At 30.5% G+C, this 19,533-nt stretch overlaps 1 protein-coding gene across 2 annotated transcripts in view; it reads left to right on the top strand.

Annotated features, from left to right (window-relative positions):
* The window catches only part of LOC113515975 (probable G-protein coupled receptor CG31760), a 56,842-nt gene that overhangs the window by 23,012 nt on the left and 14,297 nt on the right, over positions 1-19,533 (top strand). For both annotated transcript variants that reach the window (XM_026900286.3, XM_031908765.2), the window contains exons 2-3: positions 6,842-6,970; positions 18,952-19,135. In XM_026900286.3, the coding sequence (XP_026756087.2) occupies positions 6,875-6,970; positions 18,952-19,135 (280 nt within the window). In that variant the 5' untranslated portion in view covers positions 6,842-6,874. The remainder of the gene's footprint in view (positions 1-6,841; positions 6,971-18,951; positions 19,136-19,533) is intronic.

The raw sequence follows: 19,533 nt of genomic DNA, 5'->3' as shown, positions 1-19,533 counted from the left end.
TACGTCGGAATGGCTTTCACCATTCATCTGAAACGGTCATCAATTATATCTATGGAAACTACTTGCTAAAATATTTGTTAAAGTACTAAGGTACAAGATCGTGTGCCGTTTCTCTCTGGGACAACATTTGGCAAATTGTAAAATTTTTGGATCTGTGCCCATTCTGTCTACGCTTACGCCTAGAACTATTTCAGCAAATTAGTCCAAAGCATCGTCCTAGATTCAAAACGGAGATCATTTTCCTACAATTTGAAATTATTTTAAAGTGTATAAGTAAATCTACATTAGGGGCTGTTAAGATAGAAATGTTTAAAATATTTGCAACCTAACATTATTGATTACGTGACGTAACACACTTGGTCTGAGTAGTTGAAAGATCAAATCTGTTAAATTGATAGGTTTTATTAACTGTTTTGCCTACCTTCAGGAGAACAAACATTTAGACAAGTGGTAAATGAATCAAGCGATAGCTATTTAATGAATTAATAAAGCGTAAATATAATTGTATGTTCAAACCAACATGTAAAGTGAAGTTCAATCTTAATTATCCGGTTTTCGACGAAGATATTAATTTCTGTTAACCATAAATGCGTTTTTGCTACTACAGATACGTGATAGAAAGAGACAGCAATACCGGTAACCTTATTTTTACGTACCTATGTATTGCATGGATCTTGAGTGCTGAAAAGAAAACATCCTATTTACGAGTATTAGGTACTATTATTTACCAATAGATACTTTGACCCTATTTATCTTATTCAGTTTAGATCACCAATTCCTTATTTAAAGTCATTAACAGTTAATTTTTGTATAATAATGAGCCGATTCTATGGGATAAGATCAAAGTTTGGACATCGAACATGCTGTATAGGGTTCTGTAGCCATTTTTGTCAGTCAATATCTCATTGATGGAATCTAATAATATATTAAACAGAATTTTATAGGACCTCCAATCAAACTGTTCATAATTACTCCTCTCAATCCAAAGGTTGCCTTAAAGAGAGCGGTTTTAGCTATAAGTTGCAAGTTAGCAAATGATTACTATTGTAATCTTTTGGGAGAAATAATAAACAATAACTATGTATAAACTGCAAGACCAATGCAATAATAGTAGTCTACAATCTCCTCTAACCAAAAGAAACCCGTGCCCATCAGTGGGGCTTTCATATAAATTAATTATTTGTTCTACGTCTTCCCGTAATTTTAATATGACGATATAAATTTCGGAAAATAAAATTGGAATATGACGTATGGAAGTTAAATAAATATACGTATTGATATTATATTACCAAAACTCCTAACAAAACGTTCCAGATTATATTATTATATAATCAGATCAAAGTCTCATAATATATTTATAAACAGTTAGTGACAATGCAAGAAAAAAGAAAAATAAGTTTGTCTCTGCTCGCCATCCCGTAGGTGGTGAGTAGGGTACGCTTTGACAGGCTTTCACTTGCTTAGACAGGCAATTTGCTGAAAAAATATTGTTCTCGCAGTTTGTGGACGCAAAATCATGCCCAAGTTTTTATTTAAGGTCAAACATTATTCAATTCTGTTGAATAAATAAATCAATAAATGTGTATATTCTACTCCATAAAAAAAACAGTATCTATACAAATATTATTAAGAGAAAAGATTATATGTTTCTTTGTTTATAATGGATAAACTCAAAAACCGCTCAACTTATATTAAAAATTCTTTGAATATTGTCTGCGAGTATATATCATTTTCAAGAAAAATATAGATTCCTAGGAAATTTACAATAATGTAACTTATAAATATTAATTTAGAAAGGTAAATCAACAACCATCCAACAATCTACGACTACGAACTACGACGAATCGCTAGTATTAAATAAAAACAATGACTGTAATCGTAAGAAAATTAATATTAACAAATAATCATTATATCATTACTCTATATTTAAAAAACAAAAATATCATTGAACAAAGAGAAGAGATATTTGGAAAGAATAGATTGAAAATATTTTATTTCACAAATGGAAATCGTAAGTCTTCAAATAGAAAGCTTTATAATTACGACTTAAAAAGAAGCATGTCCCCTTATTTTTTTTCTATGTTTTCCATGAGATGAAGGTCATCATTTCTTAATAAATGAGAATTCTTTTTGCACTCAATAGGATTTATTCTCGTCTTGTACCCTTATTTATTTTATCACGATAGAAGTCGTCTTTTTTGCGGAGGAACATATAATTCTTTGTTTTACTTTTCTTTTAATGGATATATTATATGCTGAAAATTATTTTATGTAAACTAAGTACATTATATTTCATTTTAAATAAACAAGAAGATGCACGAGTACAAAGAGTATACTTAATTAACATTCTGAGAGCGCTTGTAACTTTGTCTCGAACAAATGCAGTTATCCCAGGACTAGATGTCTCAACAATATTACCTAAGCGCGTAAAGACGCTGTCAGGATCCTGTTATAAGTAGGTATATAAATAATTGAATCTTATAAACTCAGGTACCGGAATAAAAACTCAAAAATTGATTTTATTTAAGTATTTACTATTATAATGACTATTTCAACAATCAACTTATATCATTAGCTATTTATATAATAGTAGTTTAAATAAAGTAATCCAAATCAATAAACAACAATTACTTATATTAACGAAAAAATACCGTGTTGGTAATTTACATATTACTTATCCTAAAAGTTGACTGATAGAGAATGTTATCTGGTCATTAAAGTTATTGAAATAAGTAAATTACTTTAGAACATTACAAAATTCACGACTTAACACATTTTCATAGAACAGCATTATGTCAGTAGCAGCACAGGGCAGGAACTCTTAGCTATTAGATATTTATATTATATAACACAATATTCAATAAAGTATTATCTAACATAGTGATATAATAATATGACTATACTTTATTCCTAAACTATCTGTTTACTAAAACTGTTTTGCACAGTAGAACCTATACACAATGAAAACGCTGCTTTAGCAGCACGGTTCAATCACCGTTCGTCATCAAGGTTCAATGAAATGGCATACTCGTAATCATAATTAAAGATTTCATTTTAAAAAATCTATCTTGTCGAATTATCTTTAGTCACGCATTAAATTCTTTTAAATTTTTGCAAAATAACATTAATTTTTTTTATACAACTTAGAATGGCAAACCAGCTAACAACCCACCTGATGGAAAGTGGTAACCGTCGCCTATAGACATGAGCAATACCATGGACATAACAGAGTATACTGTTTCGCCCATGATACCTCCCATGCGTTGCCATTCCTGAGGACTCAGGTGTTATTCCTCTGTACCCTGTAAAATCACGCCATATCCCACCCTTCTAACCGAAACACAGCCATGTAAACACAACTGCTTTACAGTTGAAACACAAATGGGATAGAGGTACCCAAGCAAACGACTTTTGTACAAAGTCTTCCTCTGGTAAAATTAAATAATGTATCATAAAAATTTATTCACAATTAATGAAAATATATCAAAATAAACAACATTCTTATAATCACAAACAAGTGGTTCTATCTTATAATAAAGGTTTGCTATTGTTGGAGTGTACCCAAATATATACCTTACATAGAAAATTACAGCCACAGCACTTCTAACTATTGCTGGGAAATATACAACTTTATTATTTGATGTTGGTGACTCTTGCTACAGTGCTGACTAATAATATGTCGAGTCAGACTGACTCTAGTACACCACCTAGTTACACCTAAGTACTCGAGTACTCAATCTATAGAAATCGGATACATGGTACGGATACAGGTTTTGAGTACATGCGGTATTTAAATACTAGTTACGACTTAATCGTAAGTTTTTATATTTCTATTTCATTATTTATTTAGTTGTTCTAAACTATTCAATTAAAAAAACTATTAAATTATTTAATATTAATATTTTTATTAAAAGTAACCTTCAAAAATGATTCGATTATTATTAAATACTCGAATAGTAGAATAAGTACCCGAGTACTTGTCCAAGTTTGGATTCGATTATTTTTGTAGCTGTAAAATACTTGAATAAATAAAAAGGCCGACCCCGCCCATCACTAGCGCTGACCTGAAAACCTAACAGCGCGCTCATCACCTGTTATCTTACCTTTTTTAGTTTATTAGCTCTTCTCTCTGACTGTACCAATATTTTCATATTGTTATTAGTATTTCTTGGTAATTATGTAATATAATTAATACAGCAAATTAAATCAACGAGTATTCCAAGAACAATTCGAAAGCGGAAAACCTCTGAGCGCATTCTACGAAATTCACAAGATTCTTTACTGAAAATTATTACATATACTAAATAAATAATTTTGCCTCTAATATTTTCGAATTTCAGCTTCTATGTTATATTTTCTCTACGGATATATTTCATTTTTAGGTTGTTTTATAAAATATTTTTTATATAAAGATTATATATATATATATATATATATATATATATATATATATATATATATATATATATATATATATATATATATATATATATATATATATATATATAAAAAAACTATAGGATATTAAATTTATACATTTTCCACCACGCAGATCCATGACTCATTTTTTAATTTAAACGGATAATATCATTCCAGAAACTCAGCTAATATTTTTATATAAAGGTTTTAGAAAGATTAAAAAGTTTTAATTTATTAAGGTTTGGCCCATTACTATAAACACAAACGCAACAATGCCATGAAGGCAAAGTTGTAAAACAAGCCGGCATTCCAAGTGGGTAGAGCTCCATTCAAACGTTGCCATTTGCCATCGCAAAACTTTGACGGCTGTCGCTGAAAGTGAAATGAATATAACTGAACTCAAGACTAAAGCATTCCATATCTTTAGTATCTAATCAGAGAATACAATTTCATTGTTATAAATAAATACTGACATTAAATGTTGCTATTATTTCGTTGTCAGCCTATAAAATAACAAGACCAATTCTTGCGTAATAAATATTAATTATTAAAGTTCTTACAAACGCTGTCATACGCCGGTTTACGGGTACTACCGTCTTTTGAAAGTCTCAGTTATCAAAAACTTTGTATATCAATATAAATCGCCAATCAATTAATTCTACAGTAATAACAAACGCTGATTACAAAACTCGGCACTTAATCCGTTCAAATTATTATTAGGAAAGCTAACAATTAGATTTTTATCCAGAAAAATAAATACAAATTCGATAATGATAAAAATTAATTATATATTATTTAGTTTATCTTTAGCTATACGGTTTTTACTCTTGTACATTATACAGTTTTCTTTAAGCTTCTTAAAGGTAGTTAAATTTAAGAGATCCCTTTATGGGATAAGTCCAACATTGTATATTAAATCTTTTAATGTATCCAATATAAATTATGTACAATAAAGATTTTACAAAACAATACAAAAATTAATATTTGAATACTTAATCACAATTTAAATTAATCAATAAGAAACGAGATTTTTATCAGTCGTGCGTAGTAGTGTAGTAGGGTATAGATTTTATTCTGCAAAGAAAACGGATGCGCTTTAATCACTAGGTACAAAATTAATATGGGAGAAACACAGGGTAACAACGATTGTAAAAAAAAATATCATAATTTGTTCAAAATTAGCAAAGATTTCATATATCAGAGGGAGACTTTGTACAAAAGTCGATTGCTTGGGTACCTCTGTCCCATTCGTAATTCAACCGTGAAGCGACTGTGTTTGCATGGCTGTGTTTCGGTTTGAAGGGTGGGATATAGCGTGAATTTACTGGGTACAGAGGAATAACACTTGAGTCCTCAGGAATGGCAACGCATGGGGGTTATCATGGGCGAAACAGTATACTCTGTTGTGTCCACGGTACTGCTCATGTCTATAGGCGACGGTTACCACTTTCCATCAGGTGGGCCGTCAGCTTGTTTGCCATTCTAAGTTGTATAAAAAAAAATGTATTTAATCTACGAAATTAAAAATATACTTATAAAAATCTTTTGCTTAAGAAGTGCAAAAAGATGACGTAATGAAAGTCGCATCTGTAACCACTATGGACTCCGCTGATTACTCATACGCCCGATGAGCCATCATCCTTCATGTGTTACTATTTCTGAAGACTAAGTTCATTTATTACGTGCTATTAACTGCACTAACTTTCCTTACATATACATTATATACACTTTTTACATATACATGTATTGCTACTTAAAACAAAGTGAAGAGAGTCCAACTAATAGAATTGGTTACTAAGAACTAGCATAAAATGGATGTCTGTTAACAACTAAATGAAGAAAGGAACGATTAATCATGAAACACGTGACGTTAACTTGTGCCTTTTCATAATTCATATGGTCCCTTGTCCTGATAACTTTCGTTAAAACAAGTTTGAACTTCCCAAAAAGCTGGAATTATCAAATAGCATGGCTGTGGGTGTTTATGTAACTATAATGACATGGTTATTGGCTATTACGTAGATACATATGAACTTGCCTTTGTATACTTCATATGGTCCCTCTTCAAATTTCTAAGCAGTTTTTTATCACTGATGGTTGTTGACCATTACATAACTCCACGACTTATGACGGACCCTTCCTAAATAAACGAGGGCTTTATCACAGCAATGATAAAAAATAATGTGCTACTGTCAGGACACTCGTGATAGGCGGCAGGCGGGACAGTGTAAACATATCCACAAGGCCATTAGGTTATCCTGAATCAGTGACATAAAGAAATAGACTTTTTTATACCACTGAGGTGACAAACAAGCATACGACCCACCTTATATTAAGCAGTTGCTATAGCCTATGAATACATACCTGCAATACCATGCATACAATAAATGACAGTAAATAATTATTGTAATTTCTTTTCCAGGGGAGCGCGTACAGGCGCGAATGGTGCGCAGAAATGGGGGGGCCGCGGCGCATGTCGAGTGCGCTGCTGTTGCCCTTTGCACTGCTGTCCTTACCACGGGCAGACACCACCAATGCCACCATATATCGGGTACAAACATTATGCAGCTATTTTTATATAACTTTTAGATCTTAAATTAAATCTTTTTTTCTTATTATTTTCGCTTTAATTTAATCGTATTGTAATAAACAACTATACAAATCACATGCTCGCGTGGATGTGGGCGACGACGTGGATGTGTTTTTACAATGTTGTCGTTATAAAATTAAAAAAAAACTAAATATATATAACATCTTGTATAATATTTATGTACAACACACTAACAAATGCAACCACGGATAGAGCTCTCACACTGAACACCTAATTTGGCATAAAATGATGGCAAATACAGTAGTGTAATATATAAATATGCAATTCATATCTGATTAACAAAAATCAAAATTAGGTTGGCTTACAAAATTATAACTTTCGAAAAGTTATAATTTTGTAAGCCAACCTAATTTGCAAATCACATTTTTTTTTATTTTATATTACCAAAGTGGGCAATGATACACTAAATAACTTTCTTCAAGTGTTTCTTCCTATACCAATGCATAAAATAATATTTTTATCTTAATTCAATAGGCAATGCCGCACATTACAGCCAGTGTAGTTATATTACAAATATAGACAACATGCGATTCGATCCGAAATTCAATACGTTATTAAATTCAACTGCGTCATATGATATTCCTCTCTGTCTGGTTATGAATCTTTGCTAGAATAATCTGAATGGCCAGTGTTCACAGTAGCGACCTAGTTACCATTTGGCCTAAAGCTATCACCGCACTTAATAGTTTACTAGGTCCAGGTTTCAAGATACTTGAAGCAATTCTAAGAATGGCAGGCCGTTCTCTAAAAATATGTCAGATATATATTTTTTTAATTCGGTAGTTAAGCGAATGATATGTTATTTACCACTCAAGAGTTATTGTGCATAAGATCAGCCACGTCATTTTTTTTATAGCGGCCTTTGAATGTTTTATTATTATTATTACTATCACTGCCAGTTTTTTTATGCAACTTTTAGCTATTTTTTTTTAATGGATTATAATGGAATGGTGACCCCGCCTGCGCTAACGGTATACGCTGGCGTATTGATAGCAATAGAGACTAACCTCCCGTTCCTTAAAATTATACTATCTCAGTTATATTATAATAGTGAAATTTATAAAAAATATTAAATGTCATAAAAAACCAATCATGCATAAATGGTTGGACAAGTTTGAATTAGTTTTGGACAATATCCTAAAATAGATTATTATTTATTATTATTATTTCAGCTATTAATTGTCCACTGCTGAACATAAGCCTGCCCCATAAGTGATGTTTTGTCAGTAGTTGCCACGCTTGGCAGGCGAGTTGGCCACCGCAGTTAGGCTTTTACAGATGTTTTAAGAGGGACGCTGCTGCCCATCTCTCCACCATAAGCTTCCTCAATCGCCTCTTACGACACCAACGGGAAAGGAAGGGGTGGCCCATTTCATGCCGGAACCGACATGATGTAGACTAAAATAGATTAATACATACGAATTTTTATTTTTGTCTTATGTCATGAGGACAGCCTAATAACATTTTTAAGATTAACTCCCATCCCGCATTGTTATTTATCTCAAGAAAAAAAATAGAAAAGATTCAATTCTAAAGCCGTAAGAATAAATAAGCTTAACTATAAGCGGTTAGAGGTATGTTGTGGTTAACCGCAGTATCCGGATTGTGGATAATCCCATAAACTATAGCCGTACTAATCCCTAGAGCCCTATAAACAGTATGACTATAAATATAATATAAACTCATATTCCAGCAATGGAACTCAGAATTAATTAGTTATTAATCAATAATAATATATATAAATCGCCGTGTAGTCTCGGTATAGAATGGGTCACCCCTTTCTTTCCCATAGATGTCGTAAGACGCGACTAAGGGAACTTAAGATTCGAGGGATGAGCAACAGTGTCCCTCGTAAAACGTCATTAAAGTCTAATTACAGTTGCGAACCCGCTTGCCAAGCGTGGCAACTTTTAGCAAAACCCCAAAATCTATGAGAGAAGCCTATGTTCAGCAGTGAACATACGACGACTGATATGATGATAATGATGATGCTAACTATATATAAAGAAGTAATGTATTTATTGCTACAAAGATTACATAAATAAAGGAAACAAGTAAATTTATAATTACAAACTGCAGCAAAAGGATTTCTCTTAAACCTACACTGTAAGTAGATAGAGAACCACAGACAGCTCCGATTTCAGAGGATCCCTATAATCTCTTACGATATAATTAATTCACAAAAAGTACGGGCAAAAATATCTTATCAGTTTTATTTTAGTATATATACTTTTCAATAGTAACATTAAATAAAAAAAAAGCCTAACAAAAAATTTTAAGAAATTAAAAAAGAATTAATACTACAAAGAAAAGGTAAACATTCAACTAATTTAAAATTTATATATTTTCTTAAATATTTGAAAATAGAATAATACTACTTCTAAAATACAGTACAATAGTAACGATGAATATTGAGCTTCAGTGATTTATATATGACTAGCTGTAACCATGTACCCATGAATTGCGACAATTATTATATATTTTATATATTGAATCAATGTCTAAAATATGCTATGCATTAAGAGATAAATGATTCGTGTACTGAATTTCTATTAAATCCGTTGTGTAGTTTTTACGTAGAAGAGTAACTATTTTCATAAACTTTTGTATCTATATAGTATTACAACTAGTAAGTTATTTCCGTTAATATTAACATTCACTACAATGATAACAGTCGATCAAATCTCTGTACGTCATTAATCATACAAGAAAATATAGTCTTATTAAATAATTATAATAGATACCTAAGCATTTCGCAGAAAGGAAAATTAATAATTGATAATTTCTGATACGTAATAAGGATGATGTCTTCTTTATAATTAAAATATTGAGAATACCTATACAATGTTAGGTTGGGAATCTTATTAATTCCGACATTCCCCGAACTACAGTAGACCTATCTACTCAAGTACATACCTGCATATTCATCAAGTTAATGATAAATTAGTAGATCATCCAATCTATTTTCACGATAGAATTAATGGAATAGACCGATCCTATGATCCTATGTACACATCACTCTCTTTAGAGAATATGTAATTAAAAATTAATATTATTAATACAAGGAATTGTAAATGGCAGGCAATTTTACCAACTATGTATTTTCAAACTACGCTTTGATTCTGCAGTGAAAAAAAAATATAACAAAATACGGAACATAACATATTTCCAGAATCCTAGATTTTTAAATACAGCAATATTATACATGCTATGTGCATAAATATTACAGTAAGTCACAAATAATTTACGACATGTATTCAAAAGATTTTATAATTCATATCGTAATATGTGTAACTAAATATTAATTAGGTATTTAATATAGTTAGGGGCATATAAGGTGTTAAAAACCGATAGTTTTTTTTTTGTACTTGGCATATTTAGCATACTAACTAGGAAATTCTTTTTTTTTTAATTGGTCGTTTAAAAATGAAAGGAAAGAATTGAAACTTTTTTTTCTGGATGTTTATTTTATGTATTGTTATTTGAATGTAAAGATTTAGCAAAACTGTTTTCTAAATATGTCAAGTATAAAAACAGATGTTAAATATAGTAAGCGGTATATCGATTACTAAAATGGCTTGTGAGGGTCTGATTGACGCGCACCCGGTGAGGCGTTCATGGAAATCTAGCTAAATATAAAATATGCTGACCACTACGGAGCGTGCCACCTCCTCAAACAAGGGTGCCAGATCAGCTATTTGAAAAGGGCACAATATGACAACACCAACTATTTTAACAGAAATACTTTTTGCTGACCACAATTTAAACTCAAGGAAAATAAGGAAAGCAATTGAAATAAAGAAACAGAAAACTTATTATTATTGTTGTTTAATTGTCTGTTTAACACTATTACTGCTCATTCACTACTACCTATGCCACTGTGTTTGGTTGACTAGAAGAAATCTCTTTTAGAAATAAGTTCACCTTTGCTTACTTTCTTACTAATTTGTTATTATCTCTGTATGTTTAGTGCAATAAAGAATATATATTAAAAAAAAAACTTTTTGTTGTAAATTCAAACTCTATGACCCTATACGTAATGCAAAAGAATATTACTCGCTAGTGCAGTCGGTAAATTTATAAAGCTTTCTGAATGAACTCTCAGAATAAGAACATAATTCTAATGTGATAAACGGGTAGAAAGAAAAAATAGTTCTGTCCAGAGAACGAAGATATGCTATCGCTACATTAGGCAGCTCGTAACAACGGCCTATGTAACCCAACGTGTAACCTGATCTAAACATTAAGGGTAAATATTTATATTTTAATTACGTACCTAAATGATCGCATTAATTTCTGTCACTTATAAATCAACCAGGAATTTCAATCAGTTTCATGGAGAATTCTAATGAGATGTCTTTAATTATAAACAATAAAGATAAAACCAGTCGATCATCGTCATTTATCATTTCACTTGTTAGTCCTGTAGAATAGTACCCATTATCCCCTGCCCTATAAATTGCTACAAGGAAACAGTCCCACAAGCCGATTCCCATAAAGCCTGATTACATTTCAAAACTAGAGACATGAAACTAAATCTATTATATATGTATATCTGTGACATTTATTTTATTAATAGTTTCACGTTTAAATCCCATTATGTATTAGTTTTATGAAATTAAATTCGTATTCCGCTTACATACGAATAAACTATACTAGTGTCATTATAATTATGATTATTTGTTATTTGCATATTAATACTATATTAATACAACTATGGCTTCATACATTTTCCAGTATTGAAGCTAGTTTCATGAAATTAATTCCTTTCTCGTAAAGTTGTTCAATCGAAATTCGAAACGTATTAATTTCCAAACGGCGGCGTTGTAACTAAGGTAATACGTGAATATCAACTTTATAAAGGACTTCGATCAAACGACTTCTCAACTTCTACCATATTTGAATTATTTGTTTTACGAAACTGAGTATAGATACTCAATAAATCCCAAATTATTTGCGTATATTATTTCTTATGGGTCTCAGCGGCATTGCTTAAGTTAAGAGTTATGAAAGTACTTTGATTATTATAAAACTTGTTACTAAGAGTAATTTTGGGTCATCAAATTGATTTATTTTCCACGGTAATGTATAGTTTCCTTGTAAGTATCTAAAAGGACATTAATTATTCTTTAATTGATATTTAAGAGATGGTTCACACATGTAAGGGCTGAACCAAATTAAACGGAAAGGAAAATACTGCGCCGAACCCATTCCCATTATTTGGGGTTGTAGTGGTCATTAAAGTCAAAATAAGTAATTAATTAACCTATAATTACTCATGATAAGTTTTAACAAACTGAATGAACAAATAGAATTAAAAATCTCGACCTACACGATCTATATATGACATTACTTATTATATTACTCAAAAAAAAGATGGAAAATATACTCTAAGTGTATTCCAAGGTTTCGTGCATGATCATATTGTAATGTTTAATAGCCTATAACTTTCCTCAAAAAAGGAGCTATCAAATTCAAAAACCATTTTCAAATGCCATTTGTGCTTCCAGATATAAGCGTATTCAAATAAACAAACTCTTCCGTTTTATTGTATTAGTACTCTATTTGTACGAATGAAAAGAAGAATAATAGAAATAGAATGACGGTCATTATGGCAAAATTAGATAGTAACCAAATTTTTGCTCAAAAGTATAACTGGTTATACGAGTAAGTATACAAGTGCAATCACCACATCGTTTATGGTTGCGATAGTTGGGTATATAAAAAAACAAGGAAAACAGAGGAAATATTTATAATCGCTCATAATACTAATGAAAGAGCAAATTAGATAGATAGATAGATAGATACTCTTTATTGTTTCCTCCAAAAGATTACAATAGTAAACTTATTATAAATATAAATAATTACAAGAAATAATCACAATGAGAAAACAATAGGCGACCTTATCGCTAAGAGCGATCTCTTCCAGGCAACCTTTGGATGGAGAGGAGTAATTATAAACAATTTGGTGGGAGGCACGATGAAAAATTTTGTTAGTTCTAAATATGGAAGATGTAATACATATAATAATATAAATATTATCCCTACTCATTATTATATTTATATACATACACTTATTAGAGAGAATCTCTTAGAGTGTTACTATGTAAATTAGTAATGTAAAAATGTCAAATGATAATATTATTTCGAACGTATAGAAATAATGTTAGGTGAATGGGTGACAAAATAGATATGTTATACAATAGCGGAAATATATAATAATATGCGGAAATAGAAGGATGCAGATACCAGAAGATTTCTAAACTATCCTATAAATCAGATAGAGCGAGTGCATTTGAAAGAGGAATCAATAGTCTTCGTAACTAGCGTGTATGTAAGACGAGTTTTTGACGTAGATGCTGCAAGATATGTAAATATGATTAGAGCCTTTGAAAGAGTATATACTCGATGTATATAAATAGACATTTTAGAAACAATTGAAGCCATTTTGTATTATTGTATCTTTAATAAGTTCTTTTTTTTTTGCTTTATACTACTCCATATATAGGAGAGTAGATATCTATTACATTACGAGTATAACGCTTATCGCTTATTCATTTATAAATACATTTTATAATCTCACTAATATAATGAAATTGTAACTAGATGTTGTCTATACATGGGAAATATTTAAAATAAATAAATATAGGAAGGGTCTTAATAAGAGCAAACTATAATTTTTAGAATTTTTTCTGTTTGTCTATATATTTCTTCAAGAATCATGCAAAATCTAGTACATCAAAAGTATAATTAAAAATCTGATATATATTTCATCTTGATACGCTATCGAGAAGTGGTCTAATTCATTGATATTCCTATTTCTGAAATACACAAGTACGAAATAGCGGCAAAAAAGCTAGTAATATTATACATTTCTAAAGCAATTTTGTTTTTTAATCAATAAGTCACATCAATCTTCGTTAGATTGCATTCAAAAAGTAATATTTGAAAAGAACATAAATTACTTTTTATCCTAATCAATCGATAATGTCAAGGTAATGAAAGTGAAGTTTTCATAGAACTCATATAAAAAGAATTCATATTTTTTTTTTTTTAGTTGTAGTAGATATCTCCGTCAATCTAAGTGTTACTGCATAATCTATGGTTGCTGCAAGGATCCTGAAGTGTGAAGCAAATTGCGATGACCTACTAATCAGCAGCTACATTCTCGTCATTCGTTATAATTTACTTGCATTATATACCGTCATCTCTTCGTTTCATATATATTCAAAATATTGTAAAATTTATATAGTTCAGTTGTTCACATATTAAAATCATATCCAAAACAACAACAAATTCGTTATTACTGCAAATCCAGTAAAATAAACTTGAAACTACCCAATCGGCAAGAGCAAACCAACACACACATGCCCAAATACTAAGTCTGAAAATACTATGGAAATGGCAAATGACAAACTTCGCGAGAGTGAAACATTTATAAAAATGAAACGAAGTAATTTAATATCACACCCCAAGTTCTCGGTTCAGCAGTAAAGAGTGTTTTGAAAGTTCACGGTGATAACAATCTGCCTTGTAACATATTGGGGCGTGCTTTAATAAAACTTTCACACAGCATGACATTGTTGTTGATGCCCAGTTGTTTTACTGGGATTTAGACTTCATTTAAGATTAAGGAGGGATACTTAAATCTTTATAGTCTCTTCTGTTCATAACATTTTCTATCAAATAGTGACGTGTACTTTACAAAGTAAACAAGTTCATATTAAAAAAAAAAATACTGGAACCTCTGTACAACTCTTAATTCAGTTATTTTTTTTTTAACTACAGGAAAATTTAAGTTTAGTTTAGTTAAGTTTAGTTAAGTACCACACAATTTTCAAAACATTTATCTAAAAAGTAGTATGCAAGTTCCATATCTATAATTATAGTAGGTATATAAACATATCCAAATAGAGGTAATATCGTTGTGTTAATTTTACGAAAGTACCTATATCAAATACATTTTCATGTTATCTGTCCTTCTCAATAATTAAATTTAAATCAAAAACAAAAACATACCCTTACAGGGAAGCCGTGAGAGGAATTTATAAAACTTCGAGCCTAATTAACCCTTTACTAACTTTATTGATGACGGAAAACAAACTTTTTATATCAGGTATTGCTTAATGTCGGTAAAGAGAAAAATATTAAAATTCCAGGCTTCTGTTATCTTTATTTATCACTGTCGTAGATAAAGTACGTAGTAATAATTTTATTATTACAATTATTTGATGTTCTATTAAAAAGAAAAGAATTTATCAAGCAAGCTCCCCTTCTCTTGCGTTGATATTACTCAATGATGTTATTTATTTTATTTATTTATTTACGAATAACTTATTCACTTCACTTACAGTTTCCCAAAACGTAAGCCATGTAGGTAATGAACCATTATTTAGAACTAAACATATTTTCTTCTTTTTGCTGTTCTTCTTTTTGTCAGTCACTGACAATAGAATATTTATGTCTAATTAAAAATATACATTTTTATATTATGTTATTATTATTATGTTTATCACGTTGCTTTATGTTTTATCTTTATTACAGTATTCTTTATTGAAGTGATACTTTCCTATATAAGCATATTGAAAAACTGTAAATCATTCCTAGTTTAAATTAAATAAACGAATAATAGCTATAATGAAGAATATATATTCACAATTATCTTAATGGGGTATTGCGTCAAAGGCTTTTATCGACTATTATTATTAAGGTGGACCTAATACTTTACATACCCTTATTTTACTCAGTGTACCTATTTGAATCATTAATTTGGTTTGTTAACGGTGTTTTTTTATCACCGGAACAATTAAAAATATAAGCTTATAAGATTATACCGCCACGTTTAAATTTAGTAATACTGTATTTAGAATTAAAAAGAAGCATGTATCAGTGACTTTTTATTTATATCACGTTTCGTATATTAATTTAATACTAGTCATAAATAAATCTACATTGCTGCTGTGCTAAAATTCAAACCGTAATAGCGACATATATTACATATGAAGCCCACTGGCTTGCCATTACATCGCTTATAAATTCTGCGTCCAGTCACACTGTCTCCTTCCTTAATTAGGGCCCTGTTGTTACAAATGGGTCCCCTGTTGACAAGCCGGCATTGTACGCATCATTTGATTAAACGCTTTCCTTTGAATACCCCTGAATAAATCAAATTCCCTCAACAACTGCTCGTTTGTGAATTAAATTCTCATTATTCACCTGAAACTGGCCTAAAAGATATAACTTTGAAAAATTACCTCATAAAATGAAACCGTTTATGATGATATGGACTCTTCATTATTCAGTGTGAATGTCTCTCAAAAGACGCGCGACTAATTGAATATTTTGTTTAAGAAAGTCTACCAGAAAACGGTACATAAATTAAAAAAAATCGTTTACCTATGCAGTATATTCTTTTGTCAAGATATTTTCTCATTAATGTTAACAGTGTAAGAAAGAGTCAGAGTCTCAGATATTTTTTAATAATTTTTTAAATAAATACACTACTTATTTTATTACGCCGATAAAATTAAATGCTTAAGCCATCATCACAAGACATCATCATATTCATATTCTATAACAAAATACTTTATATTCCTAATCATTTTCTGTATATAAAAAAAAATTATGATTGGCTTTTAAAGAATTTATCCCAAAAAGGGTGAAATAGGGGATAAAAGTTTATGAGTTCTATTATAATTGAAGCAAGAATTATGAAACTTTAGCTTCGTTTTATTCTTCTTCGACTTCTGATTATAAATAAATAAAATATTTTTCAACGTTTTTGAAAATTTTATCCCTAAAGGGATGAAATTGGGGATGGAAAATTTGTTTAGGAATTCTATTACTTTTAAATTAGAAGTATGAAAATTTGTTTTTAAGGTTTTGTTTACGAGTGAAGACGCGGGCAAAAGCTAGTGTTCTCCATATCTTTTCTCTAAGGAATTATAATATTGAGTCCAATAAATTTTAACTGGATGCTTAAAAATTTGATTTGTCATTTATTATTTATAGTTGTCAATAGAAGTTATATTAATCCAATATTTTTTATTCAAAAGCCTACAAAATAATAAATGTAAAACCTTGACAATTTCAAGCACAATTGAGCTCCTAAACTACCTAATGCAAGTCAAATGTAATACAAGTTCGAAATATCCTCGTATCTGACCGTTATACATAGATAACCAATAATGTATTATGGATATCACAGATTATACTCTGCCACATTGAGGTGCCATGGAGGCTTAGAGTATTTCTGTCATACATACACATGCACATAAAAATACACCTATTCCCCGATTTACACGGTACTTGTTTTACACGTTTTCGCTTTTACACGGTTTTCCAAATAAGTTTATTTTTTTATCGCACTTTACTAAATGCTACTGTGTTTGAACACGTGCGCTGTGTACACATCTCACGGGGAATCCCGAGCTTATGTGCTGACTTGCTGCACATGCACACTATGTCTGTATTTCTTCGTATAAAATTAAAGTTTTATCTACGGAAAATTGTATGTGAGTGAAAGTTTCACAGTGTCAGAAAGATTTAATTTTTCATATTCGTAAATTACAAGTGAGTGCATAATTATGATTTTTATAAATTAACATAAATTAAAAAAAAATTATAGGCTTATAATGTCGAAAGAAGTTAAAAGAAAAGTTATTTCTTTAGAAACTAAAATCGAAATTTTGGATCGCTTACGAAAGGGAGATAGAGTAGTAGATGTTGCAAAATCATATAACATGAACGAAGCTACAATAAGAACTATTAGAATAATGAAAATTTTTATTTTTATTTCTGTGTACACCTAAAAATATTGAAAAAAATCACAACTGTTAAATAGCAAAATTATGCATTTTCTGCAAGCTTTTCGATTTACACGGTTTTGACTTGAAAATTTTTAATTTTCGATTTACACGTTTTTCTCAGGAACGTATCTACCGTGTAAATCGGGGGATAGGTGTACAAATTAATTTAAAAGTTGCTTAAAAATTGAAACGCAAAATATGTGTTCCGCATAAACCGACTTCACCTATGGCTAAACCACTTATTTTGATTTGTATAACTAAACTACTAAATCATTTTTGATAAAATTTCTATAGGACCAATCTGTAAACATATGCTTACAGATAAAAAAAATCTAAATCGGTTTTAAATGACGGAGTTATAAGGTAACAAACATAAAAAATACAATCAAATTGAGAATCTCCTACTATTTGAAGTCGGTTGAAAAATAAGTCTATAGCGGCCTTTGATTTAATCTACAAGCACGATTGCCATCGGTTATGATTTAAATTTACGAACCGGGCAAAATTGTTCGATAATGTTCTTGGGACTTCCATTTCATAGCGAAAATCGTAATACGTAGAATACTCATATGTATATACATATATAGAGATTGCCTTCTACAACTTATTTCGATACTTTTTTTATTAACGATCCGCCCCGGCTTCGCATGGGTAGATAGGTAAAAAGATAAATTAGATAAAACAAACAGCCCATACTCGCTTATAATGTGTAACTTTAAATTAATTCAACAATAATGCCATATTTCATGAAACTTAGTTGAACTGTTAAGGCACCAAGAGTTAACAAAATTATTTTCACATTTAAGTTTAATATTAGTTATGATTTATGAAAGAAAAAGTTCAATTTTATTATATAATTGGATAACAATATATATATACCCTAATTGAGTTAATCTCCAAACTCGCTCAATCGATTTGATTGAAATTTAATAAATATTTATTGTTTGATCCAATTTTAAAGATAATTTTTATCTCGATAAGAAAAATTAAACTAGTCGGTGAAGGTAGAGAGCAATACATTATATATTTATCGGCTCAGTAGCACGTTATATCTTATATTAAATTATAATATAATAAATATTGTATTTGTAAAACATTGATAACGATCAACAGGAAGAACTGGAATCGTCACTGCGTCTGGTGCATGCCGTCGCAACGGGAGCCACTGGGGCGCTCTGTGTCACGCAGCGGTATGGGCGTCTGCTGGCTCCTTTGCACGCCGCTCGGTGGGACTCGGCGAGGGCACGGGCCGATCTCGCTGCCAACCTGCTGCATCAACTCGGTCTCGAAACTGCTGGTTGGTATAAAAAAACGTTAATTGCGTGACAGAAACTTAATTAGACTATGGATAAATAAATGAGTATATTTTATTTGGACTACAAGGGATAAATGTTCAACGAAGGCATCTTAGAAACTCTTTATATCAATGAGTAGTCTGCTCACAGTAAATAGTTGTTAAACAATGTTAGGCTGTGCTCCGGCGATCCCAAGATCGAATCCTAGCATTGAACTTGGAATTTTTCTATATCTTATTTGAATCATATGAAAAATGATTGCCACTTGCTTCCAATAAGTCAAGTGAATAGTGTTTATTTACTCTTACCATCACACAAATAGTAACTGTGATATTGTATGCGAGTTATTGATTACGCTGTAGCCCATAATTTAAAAAAAAGGGGTTCTGGGCAGCTTTTT

This window comes from Galleria mellonella, unplaced genomic scaffold (genome assembly GCF_026898425.1).
Source record: "Galleria mellonella isolate WM207_F2 unplaced genomic scaffold, CSIRO_AGI_GalMel_v1 utg718, whole genome shotgun sequence".
NCBI classification, from domain to species: Eukaryota; Metazoa; Arthropoda; class Insecta; order Lepidoptera; family Pyralidae; genus Galleria; species Galleria mellonella.
The sequence above is the reverse complement of the archived record's forward strand: the minus strand, read 5'-3'. Positions and strand labels throughout refer to the sequence as shown.